Consider the following 21,597-nt stretch of genomic DNA (forward strand, 5'->3'; position numbering starts at 1 on the left):
ACATACCCTATCTGATAATTGGTTTGATGAACATAGTATGCGGTTTACTAATGGGTCTGGTATTTTTATGGAAACCTTATGTACCTAGATCAATTGACTTTATTGACATTGAAATTATCAATGATACTGTTACTACTATTACTACTACTACTACTACTATTGATAATAATAATAATAATAATAATAATAATATTACTATAAGACAAAAAATATTAGAAAAATTACGTATAGTTTGTAACGGTTTGCTATCAATAATTCGGTCAGAATTTCCGTCTAACCGTCAAAAATGTTGTCTAACTATACTATTGATTGGATTGTTTGCCGAAACACTTATAGTACATACACAACAATTTGATTATTTTTCAACTAGATTTGCCCAATCAGTTGTTGGCAACCATAGTAGTAGTAGTAGTAGTAGTAGTAGTAGTATTAGTAGCCAATCTATGACTACCAGCATATTAATAGGACAAACCATAAGTCAACTGTCCTGTATAGTGATTAGCATGTTTACGGGTCCCAGTATTATACTATTTACAGGTTTTATACTAATGTTTGTATCATTGATATTGTTAGTATTTGTCAATCAATTACAGCTAACTGGCCTAAGTATGTATGCCTCCTGTGTACTGTTTGGTGTCGGCTATGGGCCACTGTTGGCCAGTTTGTATACACTACTCGAACGTATAGTACCCGTAACCGATACTTTAGGAGCTCTGATCATTAAATCGTATGGTTTTCTAAACATTATACTAACTCAGCTAACCGGCCGCTATCTACTGGACAATCCTAAGCTATTTGTTTATATAAATTTAGGATTTATTTCCATAGCTCTAGTCATTATGACCTTGATAAAATTTTTAATTTATAAATTTAAATTATTTTAAATAGATTTTTTTTATTTAAAAAAAATCATAATTTTATATAATTTATAATTCATAATATATTTTATAGTTTCAATATATTTGTATATAATTATTAAAAAAACAAAAATTAAAAACAAAATCAATGATAATGACTTATAATATGATATATTATAAATAAGATTAAAATAATTATTATTAATTAATATATTATTAATTAATATATAATTTAAAACTATAATATTTATTTTTTATAAATATATATATAAAATATTTTTTAGCTAAATATTTTTATATAAAAAAAATAAATTTATTTAATAATTTATTCAAAGTTTTCTTTTTCAAAAAATTTTATTATATAAATTTTTTTATATATATAATCACTAAAATATGTATGTAACTATTTATTAGCTAGTATAAATTATGCTAGATCATTTTACGTAATCTAACAAACTATTCATAGCTAACAAAAAATAAATAAAATTAACTAACATTAATGTATTTAATTTTTTTAGAAAAAATTAATTAATTAACCTTAAATAAACTAGATAGTATTATATTTTTCCATTTATAAATAAAATATAAATATATATATATAAATTATAATTAAAAAATTAGTAAATATGATATCACTATTCAAATATAAATATATATTGTTAATATTTTTATACATTTGTATATTTATCAGTGTAAGTTTTTATTTTTGAATTATTAATTTTATTTTTTTCATAAATGATTTATTTTGTTTAATAAAAAAACAATTTTTGTTTCTTGTTGTTGTTGTTGTTGATATATTATAAATTATATGCTAATTTAATTATTATATTTTAATTAAAATTTAAAACTTTTAAAATATCTATCTATTTATTTTATTCAATCTAAAAAGTAATAAAATAGTTTAGATATTTTTATATAGCTGTATATTTATCAGTGTAAGTTTTAAATGTTTTAAAAATTAATATTTTGTTATGTAAATATTAGCAATATTATTTTATTTAAAAAGTTATATACAATATATTTATTTAATTATTTATTTAATATATAAAAAAACTATTTTCGAACTTATTTTTTATATTATTTTTCAATTTAATTAATAAATTATTTTTTTAAAATTATATATTTTTACAGCAATTAATAACTAGAATATTTGGTATTACCTTGGTAGATTTAGCATCAATCTATCAAACTGATCTAGCTGGCCTATCCAATGTACTAACAACAAGTGCATCAATTGGCATATTATCATTTTTATGTATGATATAGATATAATAGTTATTTATTTAATTTTTTGCAAATTTTTAACTAGATACATAAACAAAATTTTAGTTATTTTTAAAAATTTTAAATTTTTTAATTTTTAAAAAATTCTAGTTAACATAATATGTCGATTCATAAACAAACAAATTGTTTTTACTGTAATGTTGCTAATACTGGGCGTTACTATAGTACTGATGCCACGATTGCCCAAATTAGGCTATTTTTATGGCGACCTTATTGTCTATACACTAGTTTCCAGTAGTATTATGTTTGTATCGGATGTATGGATAGTCGAAATGTGGTCGGATAGGTGCGGCCCGTATATACAGGCCGGTCGTATGATGGAAAGTCTATCGGCTATTGTCGGTCCATTGATGGTACAACCGTATTTGGGTAGTATAGCTAGAAATAATGGTCAACATCAGTTAATACTAGTACCCTATCTGATAATTGGTTTGATGAGCATAGCGTGCGGCCTACTAATGGGTACGGTATATCTATGGAAACCATATCTACCTAGATCATTACAAATTACAGATAGCATAGAAAATGACCATGATGCTTCAAATACTACTAATACTGCAACTATTAATCAAACTATTAGTATAACTGGAAATAAATTACATAATAATAATAATAATAATAATAATAATAATAAATTACAATTATTTTTGAACGGTTTACCCGAACGGATACGATCGGATTTGGGGTCAAACCGTCAAAAATCATGTCTAATATTTCTAGTGATAGCCGTTTTTGCTGCAGCCTTATCCGTACAATCGCAACAAATAACCTATTTTCCAACCTATGCCCAATCAATTGGCCTAAAAAATCATACTACTATCAGTCAATCCCAATCGGCATTTATGACTACCACTACGTCCATAGGACAGGCCATAAGTCAACTAATAGGTATTGTTATTATCAAATATTCCGATCCCAGTATTTTGCTATTCATCGGTTTGGTGCTAATGTTTGTATCGACACTATTGCTAGTATTTGTCAATCAATTACAACTAACTGCTTGTTTGTATGCCTCCTGTATACTGTTTGGTGTCGGCTATGGGCCACTGTTGCCCAGTCTATATACACTACTCGAACGTATAGTACCCGTAACCGATACTATAGGTGCCCTAATTAGTTTATCATTTTGTTTGATAAACATTATACTAACTCAGATAACCGGCCGCTATCTACAACACAATCCAATACTATTTGTTTATATAAATTTGGGATTTATATCGACAGCTCTACTAACCATGACCCTGATGCAATTTTTGATTTATAAATTTAAACTATTTTTAAATAATTAATTAAAATATTATTAAAAATATTTATTGATAATTTTTTTTATATATAATTATTTATTTATTATATTCCATTATTATATGCAAAATATATTGTAATTTATATATATTTATGTTTTTAAAATTCTAAACGCAGTATTATTACATTAAATATTTTTTTTTAAATTTTAGTAAATATTTCTTTGATGTTATACTAAATATTATTTATATATAAAAAATTTTGATTAAATGTAATAAAATAATTATATATATAATATTGTAATATTATTTCTATTTATTTTATATTAAATAGAAATAAAATAAAATAAAATAATTATTCACATGTAAAATAGATTATTTTTTTTATTGAAACTTTCATAATAATTAATATATTAATTAATAGTTAATAAATTATTTATTTATTATAATAAAATATAATATAATAATTATTTATTTAAAAAAAACATTATACTGTAAACAAATTTTTTAATATAATAAAAATCTAAAGAAAATATTATATTAAAGAAAAAAATATATACATAAACTCTATTTATTTTATTATTATTATTATTACTTAAATATTTCTAAAAAGTATTTAATAATTTTTTTTTGTTTGACAAACATTTTGTAATGACTAACTGTTTTTGTTTATTATTATTTTTTTTGCTAATTCATATAAAACAAAATTTAAATAAATTTTTTTACAAATAGTTAAGTTTTTTTCATTAAAAAAAATTAGTAGTAGTAGTAGTAGTTGTAGTTAAAGTATACAAATATATATTTTTTAGTGTATTATTATTTTTAAAAAATATATTTTTTTTGAAAAAATGTACACGTTACCTTTACTAACAAAATTATTAATGATGTATACTATCATACGGGACAGGCAGCTCAAGCACAACCAACTAGCCCAACGGACACCATTACCACCGAAACCCCGATACGATTATATAGTAGTCGGTGCCGGCAGTGCCGGTGCTATTGTCTCGTGTCGTCTATCCGAATGGGGTTCGGATGTTCTACTATTAGAAGCTGGCGGTCAACCACCCGATGCCATACTCGACGATATACCGTCACCGGGAAAGTCGACCGATCCATCAAATTTATGGCAGTATCAGTTGGTACGGCAGAAATTTTCCGGTCATTCCTATCCAAACAATGGCCAACAAACTGAACTAAGCGGCCGTATATTAGGCGGTACTTCAACTGTCGATGCATTGATATATAATAGGTATATATATATAAACTATATATACTGTATATATACTGTATATATATACTGCATATATACTGTATATATATAAACTGTATATATATACTGTATATATATTTAAACATAATTTTTTTTTAATAATACAATTGTATTATATATTTTTGTTAATATAATAATAATGTATTTTTTAAAATTTATTTTTTTGTCGTTAGAGGTAATCGTCAATACTATGATATGATTGCCTCAAAATACGGTGCCATTGGTTGGGATTATGCAAGTGTTTTGCCAGTATTTAAACAGATTGAAAACAATACCGACCCCCGAGTTAGCGACCAGTATCACGGCCGACAGGGACCGGTAGGTGTGTCCACACCCGATGATATTGATCCGATATTCCAGAAACAGGCTGAAGCTGCCCGTGAATGGGGTCTCGAGTATACGGATATTAATGGCGCAAATCAAACGGGGTTTACAATTGCACAGTCGACTATAGGCCGGGGGGGTTTGCGGTCATCGACTACTAATGCCTATCTGGAAAGTGGTTTGTGTCCTCAGTTGACAATAGTTACCGGAGCCGTGGTATCTAAAATAATTATCACACATAATAATAATAATAATAATGGTGATCTACCTCCTCGGGCACAGGGAGTCGAGTTTATTAAAAACAATTCAACACATAATGTAATGGCAATTAAGGAAGTAATTTTATCGGCAGGTAATATATACCGGTATATATATATACAGTATATACAGTATATAATATATTTGTGAATTTATAATTAAAATTTATTATTTAGTCTAGTATTTAGTTTAGTATTTAGTTTAGTATTTAGTTTAGTATTTAGTTTAGTATTTAGTTTAGTATTTAGTTTAGTATTTAGTTTAGTATTTAGTTTAGTATTTAGTTTAGTATTTAGTTTAGTATTTAGTTTAGTATTTAGTTTAGTATTTAGTTTAGTATTTAGTTTAGTATTTAGTTTAGTATTTAGTTTAGTAAATAGTTTAGTAAATAGTTTAGTATTTAGTATAGTATTTAGTTTTGTTTGTAAATATTTAATTTTTTTTTGTATGAATAAGTTTATTATATTATTGCCAATATTATATTAATATAAGTATACTATATATATATATATATATAATAATAATATTTAATTTAAAAAATTTTTTTTATTAACTATTTTTGTTGCAAAAAATTTTTTTTAGGTACAATCCGTAGTCCACAGTTGCTAATGTTGTCGGGTATCGGACCGGCCAAACATTTACAATCGTTTAAAAGTATCGGCAAAATCTATGCCGATATACCCGGTGTCGGCCAAAACCTGGCCAATCATCTGGCAATGGCCGTCGAGTTTCCGATTGTCCGGCAGGGTATGGTCAGACCGGCAGCCGATCCCGTTGATAGCAACAATATCAATGGCAATCTATCGGTACTGTACGATGCCGTTGTCCAGGGTACCGGGCCAATGGCACAGTTTCCCAGAGCCATAATGTATTGGTCATCGGCATCGGCTACCAATAATCAGGACTATCCGGATATCTATGTTGAATGTTTAGCTACCGCTTCAAACAGTCCACTGGCAGATATGCCCACCGATTATATGACACTATGTCCGGTAGTTGTCCGACCCCTGAGCCGTGGTTCGGTCCGATTGTCATCAAATAGTATTCAGGATCAGCCAGTAATTGATCCGCAATTTTTGTCGGCAAATAGTGATCGCTACCGATTTCGGCGGGCATTGGCCGATGTTTTTCGATTTGTCGAGTCGACCAGTTTCGGCAAATATGTTAGTATACCTGAACAACCGTATCCGCCGTGTAGCTACTGTTCCCCATCGGGAACTGCTAGTGGTGGTGGTGGTCTACCTGTTCATCAATGTCTCAGCTATATTGACTGTCTGATCGATAACTGGTCGGGTAGTGTCTATCATCCAGTGGGCACTTGTCGTATGGGTGATCCCCGCCGTAGGGATACTGTAGTCGACCCCAGATTGCGTGTCAAAGGTATCCGCGGGTTGCGTGTAGTCGACTCRTCCATCTATCCGGAGATAATCAATGCCAATACAAATGCCGCGGCAATGTTGGCCGGGGAGATGGGCGCCCGATTCATACATGAAGATAATACTAATCATAATCATAATAATAATAATAATAATAATASTAAAAACAATTGTAATTATATWTATTATTATTTATTCAATATTGTTTTATTATATATATATTAAATTAAATTATAAGTTAATGTTTTTTTTTAAAAATGTTAATTATATTTTTTAAWWATTATTAATATTAGATATCATATAACATTTAATTTATTTATTTTTTGAAATTAATTTTTAATTTATATTTAATTTATATTTTATTTAATATATTTTTATTTTTTTTWTGAATGTAATATCTATGTAGATATCATTGGATCTTTTATTTTCAACAATTATGTCCCTGAAATTGATTTGACAGTTATTTTAATAATTATGGTTATGTATATAATATTGTTTACRATAATGTTKTTATCAATTATATCGTTTAGGAAATCGTTTATAATATTTATAGCCATAAATTTAAGTATATATTTTTTATAATATACATTAAATTAATTAATTTATATATATWTTTTTTTATTAATATAAATAAATATATATATATATATATATATGTATATATATATATATATATTATTAAATTAGCTAATATAAAAACTATAAAAACATATAATAGAGTTTTTTAAAAAAAAGTAATTATTGTTATATAAAAATTATCTATAAATAACAATTATATTTTCAAAAATATATATATATTTATAATAAAAACATTTGTAAATTTTTATTTATTTAAACTTGTTTGCTTTAATTATGCAAATAAAATAATTATATTTTAAAAATGATTGTTACTTTTATTGCTTTTAAAAATTATATATACAAAAAAATAATGTATAAAAAAAAATGTATGCACAAAAAAAATGTGAAAATATTTTTTCAACTTAATAATTATAATAAATTCATTTATAAAAATTTACTAAAATATGCAAAAAATAATTATATAATACAATGTTATTTCAAAATAATTATGTAAATTCATTTATAAAAATTTACTAAAATATKCAAAAAATAATTATATAATACAAGTTTTTCATTTAATTTTAAATTTTTAAAAAGTACAATTAAAATAAAATACCTAATTATATGATTTTTTCAATATTTTATATACAATATAATTAATTTTTTTTTTTKACAACAACATAATATTGATTTATAAAATTAAAAAATATAATCAAAATAACWAAAAAAAATTATAAAATAAAAACCACTAATTATAAGTTTAAAAAATATTATTTATMATWAATAYTAATTTAATTAAAAAGATATTTTTTATAGTTATTTYATWTTATCACTAAAATATGTYAGAAATATTTAGCTATTATAAAAATGTAAAAATTTTGTTATATCATCTAGCAAACTGTCTAAATATAAAATTACTTAATATTAAATAATTTTTTTTTAAAAAAAATTGTATAATTAAAATAAAATTACTTATATTTTCAATTAGAGCTAAAAAAATAATTTATATAATTAATAATCATTTGATAAKATAAACAATGAAATCATTGTTAAAATTTAAGTATATATTGTTAATATTTTTATACATTTGTGTTTTTACCAATGTAAGTTTTWTTWTTTAATTAAATTAGTATTTTATAAAATCAATTATATTAAAGWTATTAATGTATATATATATATATAAAAATTATATTTAATGTACTTTTAAAAATAATTTTTATTTAGTTAATGTTGAAAATTACTAACTAAACTTGATAATATATATAATAATATATAATGTAATTAATTTTTGTAATTAAYAGCAGTTGATAACTAAAATATTTGGACTTAGCTTGGTAGATTTTTCAACTATCTATCAAACTGATCTAGCTGGCCTATCCAATATATTTTCCATAAGTWCATCAATTGGCATATTATCATTTTTATGTAATAATTTTTTTKGCATTATAGATTAAAAAACACATACACATACACATACACATACACATACACATACACATACACATACACATACACATACACATACACATACACATACACATACACATACACATACACATACACATACACATACACATACACATACACATACACATACACATACACATACACATACACATACACATACACACACACATACACATAYACATACACATACACATACACATACACATACACATACACATACACATACACATACACATACACATACACATACACATACACATACACATACACATACACATACACATACACATACACATACACATACACATACACATACACATACACATACACATACACATACACATACACATACACATACACATACACATACACATACACATACACATACACATACACATACACATACACATACACATACACATACACATACACATACACATACACATACACATACACATACATGCTGATATATTACTATTATTTTTATTTAATATACTAAAAATATTTTTTTCWMAMATACTGTATATATATATAGTCAACATATTATGTCGTTTTATAAACAAACAGCTCATCTATACAATTATGCTGCTATTGTTGGGCATAGCTATAGTACTTATGCCACGATTGCCTGGATTAGGCTATTTTGTTGCTGATATGATACTATACAGTCTGATATCTACTGGTATTATGTTTGTATCGGATGTATGGATAGTGGAAATGTTTGCCGACAAATGCGGMCCMTATATGCAAACTAGTAGTATGATTAACAGCCTATCGRCWATTGTCGGACCATTGATRGTACARCCGTATTTGGGTATAGTTARAAATGGTCATAATATAATTGTCRYACCCTATCTGATTATAGGRTTGATGAACATAGTGTGCGGTTTAATAATGGGCATGCTATTTTTATTGAAACCATATGTACCYAGATCAATTGGTTKSGATAGTGTCATAGATAATACTAMTACTACTATCACTACTACTACTAMTAATAATAATAATACAAATATTAGACAAACGGGAAAATTTCGGGAAAAAATTCGTTTATTTTGTAACGGTTTACCCGAACAGATYCGATCAGATTTGGCGCCAACCSTMAAAAATCATGTCTAATATTTCTGGCGATAGCCYTGTTTGCCGAAACAGTAGCCGTACTAACACAACAAATAACATATTTCCGTCGTTTGCCCAATCAGTTGGCTAAAAAACCATACTATTAGTCAATCCMAATCGGCATTTATGACTACCKCAATGTCAATAGGACAGGYAGTTAGTCAACTATYGTGTATAGTGTTAATCAGGTATGTCAGTCCCARTCTAATATTGTTTGCTAGTTTGRCTGTAATGTTTGTATCGACACTATTGCTAGTATTTGTCAATCAATTACARYTAACTGCTTGTWTGTATGCCTCCTGTGTACTGTTTGGTGCCGGTTTCGGTCCATTATCTCCCAGTCTGTATACACTACTCGAACGTATAGTACCCGTAAACGATAGTATAGGTGCACTGATTATTGTATCATTAAATTTGCTAAACATTATACTAACTCAGCTAACCGGCCGCTATCTACAACATAATCCAATGCTATTTGTTTATCTGAATTTGGGATTCATATCGGCAGCTCTATTAACCATGACCCTGATGCAATTTTTGATTTATAAATTTAAAATTTTTAAGTAATAAAAAAATAGTATTATTAGTAGTTATTAAAATTTTTAGCTTTTTGTTATTTTTTGTATTAATTAACTAAAAAAAACGTATTATAATACAGTATTTAAGTTTAATGTTGTTATATATTGTAAATATAATAATAATAACTTAATTTATATAATTTATTTATTATTTGTATTTTGTTTTTGTAAATAATTTTCTAATTTATTTACTTAATAATCAATTTTTTTATAAAATTTTTATTATTATTATTAGTAAATTAAAAAAAATGATTTGCAACTAATAACAACTTGCAATTAATAAAAATTTTAATATTAAAAAATATATATWTACATGTGTATATATGTACAGTAATTATTATTTTTTAAWATTTTATTTATTTTCTATATGCAACGTGTATTTGTAATTWAATTAATTAATTTTTTTTAAATACACAATATATATATATTATATATTTTTATATTTAATTAAAAATTAAAAAATGTCAACTAGTATAAATAATAAAAAATTAATAATATTTGGTGCAACCGGCTACATTGGTATTGAAATAGTTAAAMATGCATTGGAACAAGGTGATTATTTATTATTTATTTATTWATTTTATTAAAAACATAAATAAAAATTTAACTACACTAACAATAATACAAAAAATTKCAAAATTTTTATTTTTAAATAAGGTTATAAAGTAACAGTATTTTTGAGAGACCCCAAAACATTGCCATCAACAGTAGTACCCGACAGTATAACGGTCGGCAATGTTATGGACTATACGGCTGTCGACCGGGCTGTCCGATCGCACGATACGGTTATCGTAGCGTTGGGTACGCGTGACAACCTGTCCGCCACTACTACACTGTCGGCCGGCACGGCCAACATTGTCAAAGCYATGCGCGCGCATAACGTCCAGCGTATAGTGTGTTGTATAKCAAGTACGTCCTAYTCAATGTTGATGTGTCTGTGTGTTGTGTGACGTAATTTATGTAAAAAATAATTTTTAAAAAAAGATTATGGGCTGTTCACATATTACGTTCGCCTTTTTAAGAAATCTAGACCGCCCCAATTGTTCCCATGTAGTCATGTTTAAAAATTACGTTTGCTGGTCCCTAACCGCTMCCATCCCCCGCACCACAAAAAATAAAATATCTAAATRYGAACGTTCTTARAGTCTCTACCCATCCCCTCCCCCTCRTTYGCAAAAGTTCACTTTGGCTAACCCCCGCTACCCTCATGTGCAAACGTAATATGTGAACCACGCTTTTATATTATATTTATATTATATTTAAAAATGTCATGTCTGCCTAATTGCTATAGCAACAATAAACAAATAATTACTGTAGTACAAGCAGGGTTTTAAGAATATAAATGCCTGCCCTGGCAATGCCCAAATAGATGCCATAAATGCCTGGCATTTTGGGCATTTATTTTATTTGCCTGCCAATTTAAATTGCTAAAAAGCAACTGTATTTATAAAATAATGTAATTTAGTGTTTTAGCGTGTTAATTAAATTTACAATTAATTTATTTATTTCCAATGATATTACCTTTTAATTAAAGGTATACAAAACAAAAATACAAGCAAATATATTATAAAAACAATGTTTTATAAATTAATTAATAATATAAAATTAAAATAATAGGTGTCACCACCTGAAAATAGATGCCCAGGGCATGGCAGAGGCAGGGCAGGCATTTGGCAAAATTGGCATCTATTGTTTATGCCTGCCATTTTTAAAACCCTGAGTACAAGTAATTGTACAATAGGTGTATAGATGTACTTGTTTATTGTTGCCATAGCAATTAGGKAGACATGATATTTTTAAATACAATTTTTATATGTTTTTTTAAATATGTTAAAAATTAATTAATTATCTTTTAAAAAGCATTTTTATTTTGGGAACCTGCTAAAATACCTGGTGCATATATGGAAATATACAAGGAACATGTTAGACAATTGCAAATTCTAAAAGATTCCGATCGTCAATGGACTGTCCTATGTCCGTCCTATGTGGAAGGTTACTATTATTATTATTATTATAAAATTAAAATTTATAAARAAAAAATTAGTTAAATATCTATATGATTATCTTAAAATTATATATATATAATTTTTTATCAAGATATTCCATCTAGCGGTAATTATTTGCTAACAAATGATAAACCAATCAACAAGTCAGGAGTCAGTAGCATTTCCAGATTGGATTTGGCACGTATTACAATTGATTGTATCGATGATACTAAACGTATCGGTCATCTTGTTGGACTTGGCTATCCTACTACTACTAGTAGTCAGTAGTAGTAGTAGTAGTAGTAGTAGTAGTGTTTGTAGTAGTAGTAGTAGTAGTAGTAGTAGTAGTAAAGTAGTAGTAGTAGTAGTAGTAGTAGTAGTGTTTGTAGTAGTAGTAGTAGTAGTAGTAGTAGTAGTAGTAGTAGTAGTAGTAGTAGTAGTAGTAGTAGTAGTAGTAGTGTTTGTAGTAGTAGTAGTAGTAGTAGTAGTAATGGTCAAAAATAAATATTTAAATTTTTGTTTTAGTTTAAAAACTTTAAAACAATTAAAAAATTCTAAATTATTTAACTAAAATTTTTGTTATATATATATAAAATAGTTACAATATATCAATTAAAATAATGATTTATTGTGTTTTTTTTTTGTTGTTGTTACTATTGATTAGCAATTACTGTATGTGTTTTTTGCAATACATGTAAAATATATATATTAAATTAGATTTGTTTATTATGTAAGAAAATAATAAATTATTAAACAATCAATAAATTATTAAACAATCAATAAATTTATTATAATATTACAATAAATATAATCATTGAATATTTTTTCAGTATATAAAATTTTATTGATTATATTATTATTATTATTATTTGTTAAATTTTTTAAATAATTTAATTAATAATACAATAACAACAAACAAAATGAATATTATATAWATTTAATTTAATATTATATACTATATAAATTATAACTATTTTATATAATATTATGGTTAACTATAATAATAATTTTAGATAAATAAATAATATAAATATATACACAAAAAATAACAAAAAATTAATTAATTATAATTAATAATAATTTTTAGGTTGTACATTTTTATAATCAAAATCTAGCTTTCTATTTCTATTATTGACCATGGTAAATAAATTATTATTGGCTACTGATGATAAGTTATTTGTTAACTGTAATTTACTATGAGGTTTAAGAAATACGCCAGTAGAAACATTATTTTTATTTTGATTATTATTTTGATTAAAATTATAAAAATTAAAATTAAAGTTTGGTACAAACTGTAGATTAAGCATGGTAAATTTTGAGCCAAATTTATTTAGCCAATTAGTACACAGGACTACGGAAAATCCGAAATACAGACTCAATAGACTACCGATTAGACAAAAATATTCTTCAAACGTAAGTCTAGACGTAAGTTCGTAAACGGTTTCCGGTTCCTGTGGCGCGTAAATCAAAATGGCGTACTGGTTGCCAAGGTAACCGGGCATGTTAGTTTGTTTGCGATAGTCTATGGAATAGTAATATTGTCGACAATCGACTACTTGCGAACATTTCAAATCGCAAGCACGGGTAATATTCAAATTATACGTATAGTTAAACGTCAGATGGCCAGTTAGATTTTGTAGATCCGGATGCCATAGTAAATTTGCCGGATAGTAGCCATATTTTTTAATCGATTTTCTAATCTGGCATTCCATTTGACATTGATTACGGCCAACTATCGATGAACATTGTTGACTACTACTACTACTAGTTTTATATGACATTACAGTTTTCTTGTATCGTACGTAACACGTATCGCTGTTATTCATATTCAAGCGAAACGTACCCTTACGATAGCTATCGTAGATTAGTTCACGGCGCGAATGTATGGACATTGTTAACGATTGATGGGGTAACCATGATTTATTTGAAATGCTTACTTGGTACAAATAATCTGATGATCGTTGACTATTTTGTATTTGATATAGACTATCTGGTTCATTTARCCATTGGGCAAAAATTGTCCAACAAAATGATCCCGAATCAATTGCTAGTCGATAGTGAACTTTACGTTGACAGTGGCTAAAACTGTTATGATAGCCGGTAACATTTTGTACATAACAATAGCTAATATTATTAACTTGCTTAAACAATGGCAACTGTTCMCTTAGATTGAGACGGCTAAATTTTCGACTATCCAAACCGTTTGTATATTTGTACAGGGTCAAATTGCTTAGATAATTATCCCGGACTATTGGATGTGTACGATTGATCATGCTTAATTTATTCAGACATATAGTTATGGCTGGCAATTGTATTTGTCTACTCGATTCAAACTTAACGTTGGTTGTTGTATCGTAGGAAAAATATATGGCACTAATTTTATATGATTGATATAGAAAACCACCCAGACACAATAGTTTTGTTAGCAAATTGATCAAGTTGATATTCATAGTTTGATTAAAATATGTTTATTTTAATTAATTAATTGAAATATTAAAATATATTTTTTTATTTAGTTTAATAAATTTGATAAAACTAATAGTTATTAACACTTTATATTATATACAATATATACTGTATAWATATATATAACAATAATAATTTTATTAGTTGTTAAATAAAATTAGCATAGTTAATTTGTAATCAATAAAGTGTAATCTAACATATTATTATTAATAAATATAATAACTATCTGTATTATTATTATTATTTTGTTTATGTTAAATATAAGGTTATAATTAAGATTTTTTATAATAATATTTTGTAATAATATTTCAAACAATAAAATACTATTAAAAAACAGTGTCTAGTATTAGAAAAATAATATTGAATATTATAATACAGTTATATATATAAAAAAAATTAATATCAATATGACCTTGTTGTTTGTTTGTGTTATTATGTTAATTTTGTTGTTAAACAATTTCAATTATTATTATTATTATTATTAATRTTATACATGTACAATATTAACTGATTTTTTATTGGTTTTTTTGTAWATTTTTTTCTATACTAAAATTAATTAGTTATTTTTATAAATAATRTATATATATATATATATATATATATATATATATATATATATATATATATATATATATATATATATATATAATAATGCTGGTACGTGCAGGGCAACGTAAGGGCTTAATCTTTAAGCAATAGTAGGGTTTACATCACGAGTTAGTGAACACTCATAGTGTTCATATAGTAAATATACCCGGGATAACCCCACTTCCCTTGCATTTGGTGGCAGCGRTGGTGGATGCGAATCACCACAAAAATAAACCAAATGACTTACATTTGTTGGCAACGTTGAAGGATACGAAACTAAAGACGTATAAACCAAATGTTCCTTACATTTGGTGCAGCAGCGAAAAAAATACGCTGCGTTTGATGACACAATTGGAGAATTTGAAGTTACACAAATTTAAAGCATCTAAAGACTGGTTCATCGTTTCGAATATAATGACTACTATTTATTTTCAAAACGTATGAAACTAATAATAATGAAACTTGTATAACTTAAATTCAAGTTAATGATGAGATCAACTTAACCCGACTGGCGCTGAGTCCGAGCCATATGGCTTTGGGCGTAGCTGGTTATACATATACTAAACTTACAAACTGTAATGTGTCGAATGCACTGATTAATGCACATTTGGAAATTGAAACACCGTTTTAAGACAGAAAAAAAGCTTAATAAATAGTAAAGAGAATCACTAAGCGATGAAATCAAATGTCCCCTACATTTGGTGGCAGCGTTGGAGGATTTCGAATACCCAAAAGAAACAATATGCATATACCAAATGTCCTTTACATTTGGTGAAAACAGTGGAGGATACGAAATTTCACAAATAAACTAAAATTGAAAAAAAACCAAATGTGCCTTACATTTSGTGGAACTGTGGAGGATGCGATATTCCACAAAAAACAACACGCTTAACCACATGTTCCTTACACTTGATGACAGCGTTGGAGGATTTCGAATACCCAAAAGAAACAATACGTATATACCAAATGTCCCTTACATTTGGTTTCAGCGAATGATATTCCACAAAAAACAACACGCTTAACCACATGTTCCTTACACTTGATGACAGCGTTGGAGGATACGAAATCCTAAATGAAACAAAATACGTTTTAACCAAATGTTCCTTGCATTTGGTGGAAGCAGTGAAGTATGCGAATTTCCACCAAACACAAATTGATGGATTCACAGATATGTTATACAAACTACTGGAATGAACTAACCTAATATCAGAGTAATACGTAATTACTAAAGACGTATAAACCGAAACTCCCTCACGCCAGCACTAAAGAATTCGAGATCACTAAAGAGATCAACATAACCAGACTGGCGCTGAGTCCGAGCCATATGGCTTTGGGCGTAGCTGGTATATACATACATTGAACTTCAACCTTTCGTCGTGGATCGAATATACTGATTAAAGCACATTGGTAATTTTTAAACCGTTAAATCAGTATAGCTATACATTTGGTATATCGGTTATACATTCACGTATGTTATCGGACACATAGTTTATGACAAAACGCTAGTCTATGGGACGTGAGGCATAGTTCTATTGCACTCCCAAAATACAAAGCAAAGTAATCATAAACTATAGAACTCTATTGTAGTGGCCGATAGCGCTGTGTATACATGTATCACTGCTTATATTCAATACATTATACTGAACTGATAAACCATTTTATGTACTCAACGCTCATTTAAACGCATGAGCATCAAGATGAAGCCAACACCTAACAACCACACTACGTTAAAACATAAGTAATTATTTTAATAATGGCTGACAATAACGATACCATACAACTTGTCATGAGAATAGTAAATGTAAACACGAATGCTACGAAGCCATCTACTGGTACATCAATTTGACTCAGTCCTTACCGCCGACATTAAAATGAATACGACGTGATTGTAAAAATGATTCGAGAGAAGGCAAAGGACGTAAAATTAAGAATAGCCAATATGCTTTCCTGGTTATTATGGTATCAAAGAAAGACGGTGGAGAACAATTAAGCATAAATTATAGAAGACAACGMTATTGCTATAGATGACAAATTGCGGATGWCGAATMACTGRAGTGTTATACCGCCTTAAGGCGCTCGTTATTATTAACACTTGATGTGACTTGGGGTTACTGGCATACCGAAATGGTTGGGACGACAAAACAGCTTTTGGCACACATTAAACATAATGAATATCTGCTGACATATTAGATACCAAGACACGTGAAGAATACCTAACAGTATTAGGAAAAACTATACATTTTACAGTATTAACAAAGAAAAGTATTACATTTCATTGGGAATCGAAAGATGAAAAAGCATTCAAAATACAATGAATGGGATTCAAAAAAGAAATAAAAAAGCTTCATTCAACGAGATTTTATAGAAAAAGATAATCATGATTATTAGGAGATTTTAAAAGACAAATCCTAGAAGACTAACATGACAATGAGTAATCCGGAACTCAATTAGGATTTGGAAAGAGATAAAATTAAAGAATTTTTGAACTCACTGTGTAGTCAATCATAAGTTATTAAATAACTGAGTCATGTCAGTTAAATGAAGAAATGCTGCAGCTGATTGATACCACGAATTTATTTGAAATAATCGAAGTAGATAATTTGGGCCGTCCCTCCGAAATGGAATTTCAAAAATGAAAATTGATTGACCTAATTTATAAAAATGAAGACATAGTGAGAAAGMGTACAAACCTAKTATAGAAAATGGTTTGTTGATGAAGTTCTGACGTGATATGGCGCCATAACGATAATACAKTTGGTCAGATACTTCATTGAAGATTTCATAAGAAATCTAAGGTCCTCCATTTGCATACACCATATAATCAACAGTAAAATAAATTTGCGGAGAAAATTTGAAACTGTACATCGCAATTTTATCGATATATGGATGTGAAGACTAGTACCAATAAACGTATTTTTATAAAGTCCGCGTGTATTTGCTTTTGGTATTATTATTTGGAGGATGGAAGAGATTTGGTTCAAAGAAAATAATGAATGCGTTTAACGATGATAAATCCCGTTATAGCGCTGACATCGCGATGTTACACACAAGGAGTAGATTTGGTGTCTCTACACAATCCTTCGGAGTAAGGTCTTAGTACCTATTATGGAACCAATTGATAGGCCCATACATGATTAAGAAGCGGCAAATTTGTACACGACTGAGATGACAATTAAGAAAAAATTTAATTGTGTCGATCGACGAGTTTTACAATGCAATTACAAATCATTGAGAAGATAAATCGCCGATAGAGGCAATTCAATGAGATTTAACTTTCACGTGATAGACATTTTAAAGATGACAATTATAAAAAAATTGTTTCGTTCGACGAGACTTGAAATGGAATAACAAAACAGTGAGAAGTATTGATCGCCGTTAGAGGCAATTCAATAAGATATAGATTTCACATGGATTAGAGACCATGATGATGATTAAGAAAAAAAGTTAATTTCACTCGTCGAGTTTTGCAATGCAATTACATAACATTGAGAGAATAGATCGCCGATAGAGGCAATTCAATGAGATATAATGAGAATAAACAAGTGATCACTATTTAGAATTCTAAGTTATATAAGATAAATTAAAAATGTTATTAAAATGAATTTGTTATAAGAATCATTTGTTAGAAAAGTCAGTACATTAATACATTTCTAGGCCTAGTAAAATGTATAATCGTACACAACTTTAAACTATTTGATTTGTTAAAACTATAACGTGATTAGTAAAATTTAAATTTAGATTTTTAATAATTAAATTTAAAGATAGAGAAAAAGAGATAATTGTTAACATTAGTTGTTAATTAATAAATGTTATAAAGAAATAATAATAAATAATGGTCAACCAAACGACACCCTTGGCAGATATGGGTCAAGAATCAAGCACAAGAAGCCAACGCTTAATTCAAAATCGTATTACAGATGACTTCTGTTATTTGGCTAAACCATTTAAAGCAAATGAAATGAAAAGTTCGATAATCCAAGTATACATGTTAATGGAAACTTAAAAATTAATAATTTCGTAAAAAAAGTGGATAAAGATTTTATAGTTATAATAAATTTTGAAAAGTAAACTGSTGAATATGTAATAATCGATGACTTGATGATGACTGCAAAATTGTTTCAAGAAATAGTCGATTTATTATGAATGACGATACAAAGACCACTACAAAATAATTTATCAATATAGTTTACTTTTATAAACTGATTGGCGCATAATTTAAAGAATTCAATGAAAATGACAATTTTAATAACAAGATTTATTATAGCAAAATGATATTYGTGTATATATCGAATATAGTTAGTTTATTATGAAATAGCTAAACCGATAAGAAGCTGAAGAAGATTATAAGAAGAAATCGAATAATACATTGGATGATAATGTTTATGAAATTTATCAACTAAAAATAAGATTATAAAGAACGTTGACGATCATACGAACATCGATTAAATTAATTATAATACAAGTTAGAATTTAGATATTCTAAATTTAGTTATATAATGCATGAATTTTTTTAGTTGAAGGGTTTTTACAATAARTTTATAAAAATTATTTGTAAACTAGTGTGTACATGAGGGATAGTTATGAGTCAAACGTAATTACGCATCTGAGGACAGATGCAGACTTGAAGGGGCGGAAGTGTTATAGGTAGTCAAGGCCATTTCAATATTATACTGATTAATGTTTTAAAATAATAATTATTTCAATACAAAAGAGATTTTTGTTTGTTTAAATTTACTAAAGTGAATTTAACACAACTCTTAGTTTTATTTTTATTTAAATAATTATATTTKCAAACCAAGGTTTGTTTAATGCTAAAATCTACAATTCAATCTTAAAATGCATTGAAATGTTATATAGAAAAGTGAATGTAAACTCCTACTTTTAAGTAAAGTTTTATTTTATTTTTATTTAGTATTTCACTGTTAAAATAATGCATTGAAATGTTATTAAAGTTTTATTTTATTTTTACTCTGTATTTCACAGTTAAAATAATGTATTGAAATGTTATACAGAAAAATGAATAGTTTACGCCCAGGGATTAAAGCTGACTCAATACGACCTGATTATTTTTCACGTACACTTTAGTATAAATAGAGGTGTCTCTCAGACACCAAATCAGTTCTCTTCGGAGTTCTCTTTGGAGATCTCTTTCGAGAGTTCTCTCCCGAGAGTTCTCTTGGAGTGCTACAGTGTATAACTGACTCTAAGAAGAAATAAAGTATTTGCATATTACTTTGTGTCTATTACTTACTCGTCGCGGCTGGTGGACTTGGATTGCATCATGAATTACATTATAGATGTTATACTGATGGAAGCTGACCACGATTACATCATGGATAAAATTATGGATTGAGTCATGGAAATAAACCATGGATTACGTCGCGGATGACATTATGGATCACGTATGGGTTCACTACAGGCCCAACGGTTCTACAGGCTACAGTTAACATAATGGACAGCTATCGAACGCCGCGCCGATGGAAGTCGACCACTAATTACGTAAGCGAATACTATTTAGAGGAGAACTCCGGTACTGTGTCCGCTACACGGTAGGATCTGACCGGTCCGACCAAAGACTAGTGTTGACACGTGACGACGTTGAGTAAACCTTATTATTGGGTAACCTATTATATGGTATGCAAAAGTAAGCGCAATGATAGGTTAGCTCAGATATAGTAATAAGTGACTAGACACATTAGTCTACTGTCAGACTGACCAACTGGCCAACCATTGGACTATAACAGGTTAGGCCCACTGACCCGGGTAGGTCCACTGACCCGGTTAGGCCTAATGACCCGGGTTGACTCAGTGACCCGGTTAGGCCCAGTGACCCAATTAGGCCCAGTGACCCAATTAGGCCCAGTGACCCAATTAGGCCCACTGACCCGGTTAGGCCCGGTGGCCGGTTTGGCCCAGTGACCCGGTTAGGCCTAATAACCCGGGTTGACCCAGTGACCCGGGTTGACACAGTGACCCGGTTAGGTCCAGTGACCCGGGTTGACCCAGTGACCAGGTTAGGTTCACTGACCCGGGTTGACCCAGTGACTCGGATGACCTACTGACCAGGGTAGGCCCACTGACCTGTCCAGACCTACTAACCTGAATAGGCACGCTGATTTGTTCAGTACCGTACGGTAGTATTATACGAATAGTTTATGCAAGGACCAGCATAGACTAAAACAGTCGGTCGACTGTATACTACCCAAATCAACACATATAGCTCTGC

The 21,597-nt window shown here is 28.1% G+C and overlaps 1 protein-coding gene across 1 annotated transcript; it reads left to right on the forward strand.

Moving 5' to 3' along the window:
* Positions 1–9,892: 9,892 nt before the first annotated feature.
* On the forward strand, positions 9,893–12,653 carry LOC128954311 (flavin reductase (NADPH)-like). The gene is made up of 5 exons (XM_054299889.1): positions 9,893–10,156; positions 10,821–10,884; positions 10,990–11,241; positions 12,193–12,324; positions 12,430–12,653. The coding sequence occupies exons 1-5, from the start codon at positions 9,893–9,895 to the stop codon at positions 12,603–12,605; spliced, it is 888 nt and encodes a 295-aa protein (XP_054155864.1). The 3' UTR covers positions 12,606–12,653.
* The last annotated feature ends 8,944 nt before the right edge of the window (positions 12,654–21,597 follow it).

The sequence above is a fragment of the Oppia nitens genome, unplaced genomic scaffold (assembly GCF_028296485.1).
Source record: "Oppia nitens isolate AA-2021 unplaced genomic scaffold, nextdenovo-longstitch-racon4-pilon3 scaffold26_pilon_pilon_pilon, whole genome shotgun sequence".
NCBI classification, from domain to species: Eukaryota; Metazoa; Arthropoda; class Arachnida; order Sarcoptiformes; family Oppiidae; genus Oppia; species Oppia nitens.